This window comes from Miscanthus floridulus, chromosome 2 (assembly GCF_019320115.1).
Source record: "Miscanthus floridulus cultivar M001 chromosome 2, ASM1932011v1, whole genome shotgun sequence".
Classification (NCBI taxonomy): Eukaryota; Viridiplantae; Streptophyta; class Magnoliopsida; order Poales; family Poaceae; genus Miscanthus; species Miscanthus floridulus.
In genome coordinates, this window is record NC_089581.1 from 66,579,378 (window position 1) to 66,594,237 (window position 14,860).

At 53.6% G+C, this 14,860-nt stretch overlaps 1 protein-coding gene across 1 annotated transcript; it reads right to left on the reverse strand.

Moving 5' to 3' along the window:
* Positions 1–7,479: 7,479 nt before the first annotated feature.
* LOC136525691 (heavy metal-associated isoprenylated plant protein 3-like) lies at positions 7,480–9,472 on the reverse strand. Its single transcript, XM_066518589.1, has 4 exons — positions 9,215–9,472; positions 8,745–9,097; positions 8,554–8,632; positions 7,480–8,413 (listed from the first exon to the last, which is right to left on the reverse strand). The coding sequence occupies exons 1-4, from the start codon at positions 9,360–9,362 to the stop codon at positions 7,926–7,928; spliced, it is 1,068 nt and encodes a 355-aa protein (XP_066374686.1). The 5' UTR covers positions 9,363–9,472; the 3' UTR covers positions 7,480–7,925.
* Positions 9,473–14,860: the final 5,388 nt, after the last annotated feature.

Sequence of the window (14,860 nt, forward strand, 5' to 3'; positions counted from 1 at the left end):
TAAACTGATTACGATCTTGGCTGGGATGGAAGTTGGTTTGAAATCCTTCACGATTTCACGGACTACCGGGTTATACGGGCTTAAGTTTGCTAAATCGTCTGCTCTGGCGGATGATTTTCTCACTTAATTTTGTATAATTGGTCGGTTCGGTTACACCAGATGTCGAGGCATCGGATGCCCAACTCGATGGTGATTCGAAGGCTGTTGATGAGCGCTTCATACTCAGCCACATTATTTGATGGGGGAAATGGTGCCAAACCATGGACCTCATGCGGACCCTGAGGGGTGATATGAAGATCAGCCCCGCGCCGGTGTCCTTATTCATCAACGATCCATCGAAGTATATCATCCAGTACTCTTGATCGATGACTGCTAGTGGTGTACGGACCTCGGTCTATTCCGCGATGAAGTTAGCCAACACCTAGGACTTGATTGCCGTTCGGGAGCCATATGTGATGCCTTGATCCATCAACTCGAGCGCCCACTTCACAGTTCTTCCTGTGGCATCCTTGCTCTGGATGACCTCGCTGAGGGGGAACGACGTCACGACCGTCATGGGGTGTGACTCGAAGTAGTGGCATAGCTTCCTCTTGGTGATGAGGACAGTGTATAGGAGCGTCTAGATTTGGGAGTAGCGGGTCTTGGAGTTAGATAGTACTTGCTGATGAAGTACACAGGGCACTGCACCTTGAGGGCATGCCCCTCTTCCTCTCACTCTACTACCAGGGTGGCGCTGGCCACTTGCATGGTGGCCGCTATGTACAACAGGAGGGATTCTCCATCGCTCGGAGGAACTAGGATCGGGGGCCTTGTCAGAAGTAGTTTGACCATGTCAAGTGCCTCCTGGGCCTTGGATGTCCACTCGAAGTGGTCGGCTTTCTTTAAGAGTCGATAAAGGGGGAGACCTTGTTCGCCAAGGCGCGAGATGAATCAACTGATGGTGGCGAGGCACCCTATGATTCACTGGACCCCCTTTATGTTCTGAATCGAGCCCATCCTTGTGATGGCTGAAATCTTCTCTGGGTTGGCCTCAATGCCACGCTCGAAGACGATGAAGCCGAGCAGCATGCCCCTCGGGACCCTAAAAACACACTTCTCGGGATTGAGTTTGATGCCATTCGCCCGGAGTTTCGCAAAGGTTTGCTCAAGATCGATAATGAGGTGGTCAACCTGTTTGGACTTAACTACGATGTCGTCAACGTAGGCCTCAATGGTCCGCCCGATGAGGTCCCAGAAGCATCTGAGCATACAGCGCTGGTACATAGCCCCATCATTCTTCAGTCCAAACGGCATTGAAACGTAGCAGAACGATCCGAAGGGGGTGATGAAAGACGTCGCGAGCTGGTCAGACTCGCTCATTGTGATTTGATGGTAGCTGGAGTACGCATCAAGGAAGCAGAGGGTTTCACACCCTGAGGTAGAGTCGACTATTTGGTCTATGCGTGGCAAAGGGAACGGATCCTTTAGGCATGCTTTGTTGAGACCCGTATAGTCAACACACATTCTCCATTTCCCGCTCTTCTTTTATACAAGAATGGGATTAGCTAACCACTCTGGGTGGTGTACTTCCCTGATGAATCTGGTGGCCGACAGTTTTGCTATCTCTTCACCGATGGCCCTGCACTTTTCCTCGTTGAAGCGACGCAGGCATTGCTTCACTGGCTGAGCCTGGATGGATTTTCAAGGTATGCTTAGCGACCTCTCTCAGAATGCTTGGCATATCTGAGGGTTTCCACGCAAAGATGTCTTTATTGCCACGGAGGAAGTCGACGAGCGCGCTTTCCTATTCAGGGGGAAGCGTGGTACCAATGCATACCGTTTTACCCTCAAAGCTGTTGGGATCTATGAGGACCCCCTTAGAGCCCTCTGCCGATTTGAACAACTCGGTCGACTTCTTTGCGTCGGGCGCTTCTTCGGTGACCTCCTCCCTGAGAGCGACGAGTTCCCCTGAGGCGATGATTGCTGTGGCGTGGCCATAGCACATGACCTCGCACTCGCAGGCACGCTGGAAGGAGGTGCTGACGGTGATGACCCCATGGGGGCCCAACATCTTCAGCTTGAGGTATGTGTAGTTGGGGACGGTCATGAACTTCGCGTAGCATGGTCGTCCCAGGATGGCGTGGAAGGTTCTAGGGAACCCAACCACCTTAAAGGTGAGGGTCTTAGTCCTATAATTGAACTGATCCACAAAGGTGACGGGCAGATCGATCTACCCGAGTGGCATGGCTTGCTTCCCAGGCATGATGCCGTGGGAAAGGTGCTTGGGTTGGGCGGAGGCGTGTCCGGTCGACGCCCATCACGTCGAGTGTCTTGGCGTACATGATGTTGAGGCTGCTGCCTTCGTCCATTAGTACTTTGGTGAGTCGTTTTGGGCTGACGATCGGGTCGACCACAAGCGGAGATCTCCCCGGGTGCGGGACTGTATCCGGGTGGTCGGTCTGATCAAAGGTTATGGTGGATTCCGACCACCGGAGGAAGGGAGGTGTGGCCGATTGGGCCATGTAGACGGTGTTTGGAGTCTTAGGCCACTGATCCTCCGAAGATCATAAGGAAGCCGTCCTACATTGGAAAGCCAACGTCCTTCTCCTCGGCGTCATCCGTAGTGGGGGCAGGTTCCTTCCCCCGCTCCCCTTTGTTGGAGCCTTCGAACAAGAATCGTCTCATGAGGCTACAGTCCTTGAGTAGATGCTTAACAGGAAAGGCGTGGTTCGGGCATGGCCCCTCGAGTAATTTTTCAAAGTGGTTCGGAGTGCCCTCCGTGGGCTTCCAACCACACTTGCGGTCAGTGGCGGCCATGGGTGAGTCCTCGCACCGTTGCTTCTTATTCTTCCTTTTGGCAGAACGATTAGAGGTGCCTTCACTGGCACCCTCGTCCCACCTTGCCTTGCCCTCAAGGCGATCGAAGATCACTCCGACCGCCTCATCTCCTGAGGCGTGGCCGGTGGTGATGTCCAGTAGTTCCTTGGTGGTTCATGGGCCCTTGCGTCCTAGCTTATGAACCAAGGATTCATAGGTCATCCCGCACAGGAAGGCTCCGATCACGTCGACGTCGGTGACGTTAGGGAGCTCATTGCACTGTTGGGAGAAGCGCCGGATGTACCCATGGAGGTCTCACCGACCTTCTGACGACAGTTCTTAAGGTCCCATGGGTTCCCAGGGTGCTTGTACGTGCCCTAGAAGTTTCCCACAAAGATCTCCTTCAGATCCGCCCAACTCTAGATTGCGTTGGACGGCAGGTGTTCCAACCATGCTCATGCCGAATCAGCCAAGAATAGTGGAAGGTTGCAGATAATGAAGTCATCATTATCTGCACCACTGGCTTGATAAGCAAGCCGATAGTCTTCAAGCCAAAGTCTAGGGTTTGTCTCCCCAAAGTACTTAGGGATATTGGTATGTTGTCAATACCTTGGTGGGAACGCAACGTTGAGGATGTGCCGGCTGAAGGCCTGAGGCCCTGGCAGGCTCGGGCTCGGGCTCCGGTCCTCACTACTGTCATAGTGTCCACTGCGACGAGGATGATAGCCACGGCGGACTCCTTCCCTTGGGTCACTGTAGGTGCGTCTGTGGGCGTCGAGGGTGCTGCGTGCGTCGCGGTTACGGCCGAGACGTTGATGTATCGGGAATGCAGCGTGCGGCCAGCCGCCTTGTGGAGCCTGGTGGACTGATGCGTCCCTGGCGGGACGCACCGAGGGCATATGCTAGCTGGTGTCGAGCTCGCGTCGCCGAGACAACGAGCTTTCCACCTGCTGCGCCGCCGCACGCTCGAGCAGCGTGCGAATTTCGTGGTGGGCTCAGTGATCCTCGGTCGTTGTGGCCTCTGGAAGGCCATGGAGCAAGGCCGTTGCAGCGGCGATGTTCTGGCTTGCCCGAGTGAAGTGAGGAAGGGTTTCATCGTCGACGATGATCCTTCGATTCACATCACGGGCCATGGCGCGTGCGCGCCCACCGTCTCCGTGGCATTCAATCTCCCGATTGACCTCCGCGTATTCCCGTACAAGCACGAGTCCGGCTTCATCGATCTCCCGCTTTTGGGCTCTTAGCTGCTCTACCCCTACGCGAGGTGGGGTCGTCGTCCCCCCTTCGTTTCTATCACCGGGGTTGCCTGCCGGGGTTGCCTCCTCCGCGGAGATGCTCTCGACGTGTCCCTCGGGGGTACCTGCCATGGAACATTCTCGGGAGGGGTGATGGCTCCCCCTGCTCGAGTCAGAGCTAGAGTCTGACCCCGGCTCTTCCGCAAGGAGGCCGTGGAGGGATTCCGTGACGCTTTCGATCATCCCCACGAACTCGTTGTTCATGGGGGACGAGATTGTGCACTGTGCCACAAGGTGGCTAACGGTCGCCGTGGCGTTGTAGAGACCGAACAGAAGCGCCATCGGGGCGCTCCGTGCAGAGTGTTCCGGAGAAAGGGTGAGGCGGCGTGGGTCCCCCTAGACGGCTGGGGTCCAAGGGAGACACCGTGCTGGCGCTCAAGCCTCCCGTAGTTGAAGCTGACGGAGGGGAGAGACTGGATGGCGGCGTGGGCCAATGCCAACTCTCCTCCCACCGTGACGATGAAGTCCAGGTCACCGAAACACATGTGTGCGCCCCTGGGACCCAGCTGATTGCGTGGCTAGCCATCCGAGGCTTGATTTGAAACGCGCAAAGGCCCCTACCTGACGCGCCAACTGTCGGTGTTTCGAACAAACACCTAGTAAATTTATAATTGTTGCACGTTAGGCTCGGATGGTGTACTAAAGAACACAAGGTTTATACTGGTTCGGACAGAATGTCCCTACATCTAGTTCGCTGCTGCTCGTGTTATTAGTACCAAAAAAGGTTCGTAGTAGGGGGTACAAACGGTCGAGAGAGGGACATGTCCCAAGTCTCTGATGGAAAGGTCGAAAAGACACCAAGAGCTTGGTTGCTGCTTGGTTGTGTGTTGTGCCGAACTGATTCGTCGTCTTGCCTATCAAAACGATCTGTCCCTTTAGTGGGGCACCCTGCCCTCCCTTTTATAGACCAAGGGGGGAGTAGGGGTTATAGATGGGAGAAAGAGGAAAAACCAAAGGTAGAGAAGGTCCTTTGAAGGAGCCGGGTCTTCCTTTTCCCCTGTGCCTGCCCTGCTAACATGGCAGACCGTGTCAGAGATGACATGTTCGCTGATCCTTATAGGGCCGTGCCCTGGCATCTTTCAGCAAGTGGGTGCGTCCCATCCTACACAGGCAGACGGTGCGGCGTGCCGGAGAGCCGAGCTGCGACCCTGCGAGGAGTAGACGGGGAAATGACCATACGTCCGTCACTGTAGATGATGTGAGCTCTGTCTTGGATCGTAGTGGTTGTCGTATGCTTGTGTTAGTATCCACGTCCGAGGGCTGATGGCGGCGCCTACAATACCGTGGGACAAAAGTCGACGCCTACAACACCGTGGGACAAAAGTCGGCGCCTACAACACTGTTCAGGCTCTGTCGGGTCGGAAAGGGCCTAAAGCGTCCGTCCAGTCGTATCCTGACAGTACCTTCCTGCAGGCATGCAGGGCATGGCCCTCGGTACTGTGGTTGACTCGAACGTCCTATCGTACCCTGTGCTCGTCTTCATGAAGGAGCAGGGTGCAGTCGTCGGGCGAGGCGGAGATAGCCCTCGGACGTCGGGCTAGGCGGAGCTTTGCCCTCGGACGTCGGGCGAGGCAGGGCCTGCCCTCAACCGTCGGGCGATGCAGAGTCTTAGCCCTTGGGGGTCGGGCGAGGCGGAACCAATGTTCCATCGTTCGGGCAAGAAGTGTAGTAGCGTTCTTGTCTGACCGGAAGCGTCAACATTCGATGGTTATTAATTCCACCTCATTGGGTACCCCGGTATTAGGTCCCCGACAAGTCCACATCGAGATGGTGTGCCTCAACAGTTGGCCCACACAAGGATCAGACCTCCTCATCGCGCTTCGCTTCTTCTTCAAGGAACCATCCTCCCCCTATCCAAGAGCAATAGCGAAAGGGCACACCTCTTTCAAGGGCCTCGCCGTACTGCCCGGATTGGGTCCTCTCAAGTCGCTAACCAACACATCACCAAGCTTCCTGGTTGGCGATAATCATGGTTTTGACAACGGACCCTTCCAAGGCTTGATGGGAGAGGACAGAGGAAGTTCTGCCCTGGCATCAACAATTCTTGAAATAAATGGCCGAGGATGGTTAATGTTGCCTTGCCCCCCTATACACTGAGCGAAAAAATAGAGATTGTAAGAGCATCTCCAGCCCCACGTTCTCCCCGCCACTTCCGCCCCCGCCTGCCCGACCGCCGGCGACGCTCCCAGCATGGATCCGCAGCAGTTCTTCCCAGACGCCAGTGGCTCCAGCCCTGCCCCGGCGTGACTCCGACGAGCCACGGCGCGGTGTACTTTGGCAAGCCCGCCCCGACGCTGCCTGGTCTCTGCTTTTGCCGTCAATGGGAAGAAGATGAGAGACAATGATAGGTCTGTTCCACATGTCATCCTCTACATGGATGGATTTTTTTGGGGGGGGGGGGGGTCTATTTTAAGTAGTGTTGCTACAGTAAACCACGAAATACGGGTATTATGAAAATGAGTAGCTGCCTAAACAAAGAAGTAGGAGGTGTGTTTTAAGTAGCATTGCTGGAGAAGTTATCTGTTAAAAGAGTCTCGGCTATTATCAATTCATCCCCTGAGAAACCTACTTGAATTGCATCTCTAATGAACTCCTCTGATTCACAGGAATGCTGACTAGAAATTATTGAAGATGCTCCTAGGGATGGAACATGGTGAGAAGTAGAAGAACGCAGGAAGAATAAAGTGTCAGGTTTCTTTTAGTCAACCGTGGTGAGAGTGAGATTGCGGTTTGCAGATGAAATCTTTGGTAAGCCAATTTCAGACATCTTACGATCCTTATCAATTAGGATAAGAGATTGACAGATAGTAGGGATCGTCTCATATATACGCATCTTTAGAATCAACTATGCACACGCAGATGGTGTATTCAGTCACCCTGTGTTGTCAAAACGTTTGGGCCAGACATAGACCACCCGACACCCCGCCCGCACAGCATACTGCCATAGGCATTTCCGAAGATAAACTAGGAGTGCTCCGTTTTAGAAGTCTCCGAAGGACAAGTTTGGTTCGCAGACTCGCAGCCGCAATGCAGCAGCTGCCCATAGGAAACCAGTAAAATATCACCTAGAAATCCCACGGCAAGCCCACGTCAGATCGAAGAAAACCACGGCCGCCATCCCTGTCGCTCGGTCACTCTAGACAACTCCGGCAGCAAAAAAGATAACGACGTTGCGTTGCAGTCGGATTTTGCTTTTCCCGTAAAGAAAAAGACAAGACGATTAGCATTAAAGTATTGTTGGCGACTGCCTATTCGCTTTGCTAAAAAAATCAGGTTAAAAAAATATTGATCGCTGATTTGTTTGAGAAAAACACTAGGATTAGCTATTCCAGAACCACAGGACAAGACAATAGCGTTCACAAGCAAGAACCGCATTAGCGCTAGTGAGTAGCGACCCAACTATCTTTTTAGATTTAACCGTCTGCACTACACAACCGTAATCAGACGCTCAGAGTGCCGACGCGTTGAACCGTCTGGACGTCGGCAGGAGCAGCCAAAGCGGGCGTGCGTCTCGAACCCTCCTGAGGGCGAAAAGACGGGGCCTCGTCGACGTCGCTGACCTCACCGGCGACGGCGACGCGACGCGACACCACATTAAACTGAGCACCATCAGCGACGTTGCAAATGGCGATTAGCCATGACAAAAGAGCAAAACTTTACACAGGTCTGCTGGTACTGATCTCGGAGCACTGATTAAACTAGCCACTACTAACTGATAATTAACTAAACCGACCGCTAAAACCCAAGCCATGGTTCTTGGTCTGAGTCTGACAGGGAGACGGAGCAAAGGGCGCCGATCGACGGCAAACCGGCGGATCGAGCGAGCGAGCGAGCTCACATGACGGAGCAGGCGTTGGGGTTCTCGTCGCTGAACATCTGGGGCGCGTGGAGGTGGGAGGGGCCGTACCCGTAGGCCTGCGGGGGCGGGTAATGGACACCGGCGTTGGGGTAGAAGCCGGCGTGGTTGGGCGGCGGGGCGGCGCCGTAGTAGCCGCCGGGAGCCGGCGGGTACGCGCCGTACCCGTAGTGCGGGGGCATCTGGTACATGCCGGCGTCGGCCAGGGGCATCGGCGCCACCGACGCGGAGGCGGCCGCGGCCTTGTCCTTCTCCTCCTCGCCCCCGCCGTCCTTCTTCTTCTCTCCCCCGTCTCCTGCGCCCTTGTCCTTCTTGTCACCGCCGCCGCCGTCCTTCTTGCCGGGCACGACGACCTCGACGTCCCGGCTGAGCTTCTCCCTGAGGTAAGCCGGCAGAGCGGCGGCGTCCATGGTGCCGGTCACCTTCACCAGGTCCTTGGCGGCGTCGAACGCCACATCCTTCACGCCTGGAATGGAATCAATCAGCGCACAAAATTGTCAGGTCCAGTCCAATATTAAATCTCGACGAAAAGGCTCACAGCCTTTTGACGATTCGCGTGGGATGGGATGGGAACAAAACGGCGGCGGATACGAAGGAAAACATCACCTTTGATCTTGGAGATGCGGCGCTTGATGCGGTCGATGCAGCCATCGCAGTGCAGCCGGATCTTGAGCGTCACCGTCTCCTGGGAAAAGGCAGAGAAAGTCTTTCAGTTGCAGACCAAGGAGGCAGACGGTGACGAGGACGAGGGTCGCCGCCCCACCGGACTTAATAATAATAATCGGCAAGAAACTGACCTCCTTGGGCTTCTTCTCCTCCTTGGGCTTGTCGGCGCCCTTCTCCTTGCCGGCTTTGTTCTCGCCGCCGCCGCCGGCGGCCTTCTCCTTGTCGGCCTTCTTCTCGCCGCCGCCCTTCTCCTTGTCAGCCTTCTTCTCTCCGCCGCCGCCGCCCTTCTCTTTGTCTGCCTTCTCGCCGCCGTCCGCTTTGTTCTCCTTTTCCTTTTCCTTCTTGGGCGGGCCGGCGCCGGCGGAGACGATCTGGACGGGCTTCTTTGCCCTGGCCTCGATGCGCTCCTTGAGCTCCACCGCGTCCGCCGGGCCGGTCACGACGACCTTGCCCGCCGCCATGTCCGGCGTCACCGACTCCACACCTGCACGCAGGCGCGGCCACAGAGCAATCGAACGAACGGTCAGAGACAAGAAACAACCCCCACCCACCGCAAGAGGACTGCGTATGTAACCGCCGGCAATCCGGAGCGCAGACGCACCTGGGGCGCGCTTGATGGCCTTGCGGACCTTACTGGCGCAGCCGGCGCAATGCAAGTCGACCTTTAGCACGATGGGCTGCGGCGCGGCGCCGGCGCCGGCATCCTTTTTCTTGTCGCCTTCCTTGCCCGCCTTCTTCTGCTCTCCCATGGCGGCCGGCCTTTGTCTGTCTCCTCGGCCTGTCTCTGTCCCCGCTGTGGAGGGCTCTCGGCTCGGAGTTCGACGTGGAGGCTGGGGCGTTCTGGGACGGAGAGGGGCGAGTGCCCGGGTGGGGGCGGAGTTAAATAGGCGGCGGGACCGGGCGGGCGAGCTGGGCCGCGGGGGTGGGTGTGCGCGCACACGCGCAGTAATGGCTGGCGGAGGGGGACGTGTCTGCCGCGCGTGCGCGCGCCGTCACAGGGTCTGCTCTTCTTCCTCGTTGTTTCCTTAGCCGTGCCGTTTAATAACGGAAGTAGGGGTGTTCCGCATGGAATTGAAGTCCTTTTTTTATACAAAGAATTGAAGTCCTTTTTAATGGCATGGATTTTGTATCGGAGAGTAATAACTGAGTACAGCACTAGCATTACGATTTTTTGGCAGTAATATATATGCTAAAATAAACAGCTGTTCACTTTAATGGTAGTAGCAACAAACAAATGAGTAAAAAAAAATTGTGACAGTTGCCACCGAGTACAGAGAATATGATGACGCCTGTGCCTGTGCGGCTGTGGCCACTGCCGTTCGCTTGCTTCCCGGAACGGCCCCGCGCCGGCAAGCCACCTCTGCTGTCGGCCGCCGGTTTGGGTTTTCCTCTGGGCGCCTGAGGAGTGTGAGCTGTGACCGGGGCGGGGGACGCCAGGCCGCGCGCGTGGAGCGGGTGGAGAGGGAGGCCACCGCCGGTACGGCGCCCACGTGCTGCGCTGGAGGATTTTTCAAAGGTGGGTGGGTGGGTTGGCGCTCGCCGCGCTGCTGGTGGCGGCTGCTGCGCGGAATCCTCGCGCCGCGGCAGCAGCCGGACGGGCCTCTCCGGTTGTCACGGGCTGGGCCTCCCGGCCTGACATGTGGGCTCCTGCTGCCGCTTTGACTCCATGTCGGGCTTTTCCGGCGTAATTCCATTCGTGATCAGGCGTGGGGTTGGTTGGTACGGTGTTTATGCTGCGCGCACGGTTGCGCGTGATATCCGATCGTAGGACGTGGCCCAGTAGGCCCAGCAATTTAATGGCTTATTCTCTGGTGGTTGGAAACGCTGGGCTTCGCGGTAGACACAGTGTAGAAGATCGCGTCTTTCTAGTGATCACTGAAACCATTATAGCTTCGTAATTTAATGGCTTATTCTCTGGTGGGTTGGAAACGCTGGGCTTCGTGGTAGACACGGAGCATAAGGTCACATTGGGTTGGAAACGCTGGGCTTCGTGGTAGACACGGAGCATAAGGTCACATCTTTCTAGAGATCACCGAAACTATTATAGCTTCGTAGACGACGGAAACGTCATAGTCCCTTCATGGCACCATGCAAGATGAGGTTGTAGATTTTATTCTGAAAGCTAGTCCCGGTAAGAGGCGCATGTCGATTCCAGGAATCGAACCTGCGCCAGCTGTGTCACCATTGCCGCCGCTAGCCACTCGAGCTGAGGCTCGGTCTCACCGTAGCAAATTTTCACCTTTTTTATTTGAAAGAGTTCCTTTGTTTTCTTCTAATATCATCGTGATCTTATTTTTCTTCTCCAACTTCAGTATCATCCTGAACTCTTAAAGCTATTTAAACTACCTCCCTGCCATGTTTGTATTCATTTTAAGAGCTTTTTAGTTAAAAAAACCAGTAAATATTTGATATTGTTTTTTAACCATGAAAAAGGTTTCTAACATGCTAAATTTACAATAAAAATACTAGATATATATTAGAATAATAAAATTAAATGAAATATTTAAAAATCATAAAAATATTTCTAGAAGCTTTAAAAAAAGATTTAGCTTCTAGAAAAATAAGCATTGTGCAACTCGGGCTCACGCTCTGCAACGAGTATGGGAGCTCCCTCTCGTCGTCGACGACCACGGACGTTAGTTCGAGCTGGCATGGGAGGTGACCTTCTCGATTTCGACGCCCACAACGACCGCCATGCCTCGGAGTCGTCACGTTCCAGCGGTCACAAGGCGTTAGCTTCGACTAGGTGTGCACACGCAGCGTAAGCTCCGTGGCATTCGGGGCCAAGCTCACCATCGTCCTGTCAGCGATGCCGCAGCGCAACGAGCTCACTTGGGCGGCGTTCGGCATCGCATACGACTTTGTGTACATGGTGAAGAAGATGCTCACAGGCGGGTAGGCGCTGCCAAAGATGTGCAAGGTTGATACAACTCTCTCTTCACCATGTGCAAGGTTGATACAACTCTCTCTTCACCATGCCGAAGATCCTTTTGGTGAAGAGAGAGTTGTATCAACCTTGCACATCTTGAATTCCTTTGAGAGTAGGAATCCCTCAAACTCTAGGTGTTTGCTTCAATACATACAATGCCTTCTTGAGCTTGTACACATGGTTAGGTTTCTTGCTATTTTCAAAACCGGACGGTTGTTCCACATAGACTAACTCATTGATGTATCCATTAAGAAATACACTCTTCATATCCATTTGGTGCACCTTGGTATTGCAGGCATAAGCATAAGCCAATCATATTTTAATTGCTTCCAATCTTCCAATCGGGTCATAAATTTCACCAAAGTCAAGACCCTATGATAAATAGTGCATATAAATATATAACCGGGGCATATGTTTCGTATATACAAAAAAGGTGATAAATAGTGCATCTAAAACATCTCATATCTTTGAAGTCCACATGCGTGTGCTATCCTTCACCAACAAATCATTAGTCGGACATAACCTATATAACCACAAATGATGGACACATCTAACAATTAGACTACTGTCGGTCCCCTAACTTAGGATCCTTTGTGCATCATGTATCAGTCCTTAGATCAGTAGCTAATACGCACAATTCGAACAAGATTGATATAAAAAAACCATACTTTTATTGCTAATAGGGAAACATATTACATGGTTTGGGTTTACATAGCCTGGGCCACTGGCCTTATATCGTATATCAGAGTTCTAAGACAACGGTCCTATGTCGACATGGCTCCATTCCTATAGGCAGCTTCGAGTGCGGACATAACCCTAGACTTATTCCTACACCGTACTCCTATATTTCAATCGTCATAGTCCTAGCTTAGCTCTCTCATACGGCTCCGTCTTCGAGTATACTCCGAGTATCCTATCCTTGCGTAGCTCGAGAAGTTTCATCCAAGTAGGTGCTTCTATAGCTTTACTCATAAAAACATAGAATGGAGGGGGGTCGAGTACTCAACAAGCCAACTATCAATATGCTATAAATTGGCCAATGTACCAAAGAATCCCTCCACACCATCGTGGAGGAAAATCCAGATTCTGAGTCCCAGGGCTCTATGGAGATTGTCACCGAAACCACCACCACCCAACCTCCTTTTCCACCCTTCCATGGAGGTGGGATTTTTAATGTCAGCATCGACAACCCTCCGCGGTATGGAGAAACCGATGAGGACCGTGCAGCTCACGTCAACAAAAACGCCAACCGTGCGCAGCGTCGAGCTAATGAGGTCACCATTGTGCTAGCCGAGGCTGCTCGCAATGGAGAACAACTCGACTCGCAAGGGAGGCCATGCCTACTCCGCCGCAACCCCAACGATGAATTCATCCATGTCGATGACCACGATGTCTACAAGACCCCAAGCGCCAACTTGGACGTGGCCGCTAATGAGCTCGCTCGGCTCGAGCAAACACCAGAAGTTGCAAAGGTCACCGCAATGCTTAAAGCTACACACTGCTAGGTCAACGAGATCCGCTAGGATCAGGGACCTTCCTACTCGACAAGCTTGAATCGCCGATCCGCCGCGCTAAGATCCAATCGTCGCCCCAACAAAAGCCGTTTCGCCAACCAACATCGTGATGATAGACAACCCCTCCAAGGGGGAGCTAGGGGGAACCATATCAACAACCCTCACCAACATGACCAAGAAGCCAATCAAGATGTCTGAGAACACATCAACAACCTCCGGGATGCACGGCGTCACATCGATGGGCGCCATTTCTCTTGGCATGAGGAGGAAGTATGTTGGCGTCAAGAATACGAGCAAGAATTCGGTAATCCAGATGCAGCCCTCCAGCCACTTAACATCGGTAATGCTCCCGATCCCAACGGTGACAATCCCGAAGGGCCCCATATATTATTGAGAGCACTCTGAACACTCCAGTGGCCCCGTGGTTTCAAAATCACCGGGGTCGAGCCCTACGAGGGGCGGATGAATCCCACATAGTGGCTACAAGCTTATGCCACTGCTGTGCATGCCGTCGGGGGAGATACCCGCATCATGGCAAACTATCTTCCCATCATGCTCACGCCGACCGCAATGAACTGGCTCACGAGCCTCGCCCTAGATTCCATCAAATCTTGGGAGTAGTTGAAGAATGTCTTCACCGACAATTACATGGCTACATGTACTCGGTCGGGCACCAAGCATGATCTGAATCGCATTTATTAGAAACCGTTCGAGCTCCTCTGTAGTTACATCAGATGATTTTCTGAGATTAGGAATTCTATTCCCGACATCACGAAAGCAGAAGTCATCACCACCTTTGTTAGAGGACTCCATCACCATGACCTCCACTCCAAATTCAATCATAAGCCACCAAAGGGGATCGATGAGATGATCATGATCGCCGATCAATACGCCGACGCTGAAGAGGCTGAAGTTCACTTCAACGAGGATGCGAGCACTCACTGCCCAACTCACCACAGCGATGATCATCCCAACGAATGACGCCATAGTGACCGCCGCTACGACGACCATGGCCACCATCTGGACAATGGTCGTGATCGGCTAGAAGGATCTAAAGCTGGTCAGTATCGCCGCCACTGACCAGACAACATCGTTGCCACCATTGACGAACCTCATGCCAAACATAACTATGACAAGCAGTACAAGAAAATCCTCGAAGGCCCCTACCCCCTCCACAAGAACAGCAAGCACAAGATAAAGGACTCCTTGGCTTGGCTAAAGAGTTCTAGGCCAAAAAGAAGGACGACGACAACGACGACAGAGCCAGAGGTCGCTGACCCCTTGGGGACAACAATAACGACTTCTAGGATCATGACAAAGTGGTTGCCCCTATCTTCAGGGGCCTCGCCACCGTTGAGAATAGAAGAGATCGAAAACTCACCGCCCGCCGGGTGCTTGCCGTCAACTCAGACGATGCTATCACCGACCCCAGTTATTGCCCCTGTTCTGAGGTCCCCATCACCTTCAGTAGGGCTGGCCAGTGGGTGGACATCCCTTACACAGGGTGTTTCCCCCTCGTTCTTGATGCAACCATAAAAAAGTACTCTTCAGGAAAGTACTCGTCAACGACAGAAGTGCCCTGAACCTCCTCTTTGCCAGAGCCCTAAAGGAGCTGGGCCTTGGAGTAGAAGACCTCACTCCCTCTAAATCCTTCTGGGGGGTGGTACCTGACAGGGCATCCCGGCCGCTTGGAGAGATCACCCTCCTGGTACAATTCGGCATGGCTAGCAACTTCCGTGTTGAGCACATCAACTTCTACATCGCTGACTTCAACACCGCCTACCACGCGATACTTGGTCAGCTA

Excerpts from the sequence above, each read along its gene's own strand:
- LOC136525691 (XM_066518589.1), bottom strand. The coding sequence starts at position 9,362 with ATGGGAGAGCAGAAGAAGGCGGGCAAGGAAGGCGACAAGAAAAAGGAT. Across the intron at positions 9,098-9,214 it reads GGCCATCAAGCGCGCCCCAG|GTGTGGAGTCGGTGACGCCG; the intron begins GTGCGTCTGCGC and ends GCCTGCGTGCAG. Across the intron at positions 8,633-8,744 it reads AGGAGAAGAAGCCCAAGGAG|GAGACGGTGACGCTCAAGAT; the intron begins GTCAGTTTCTTG and ends GCCTTTTCCCAG.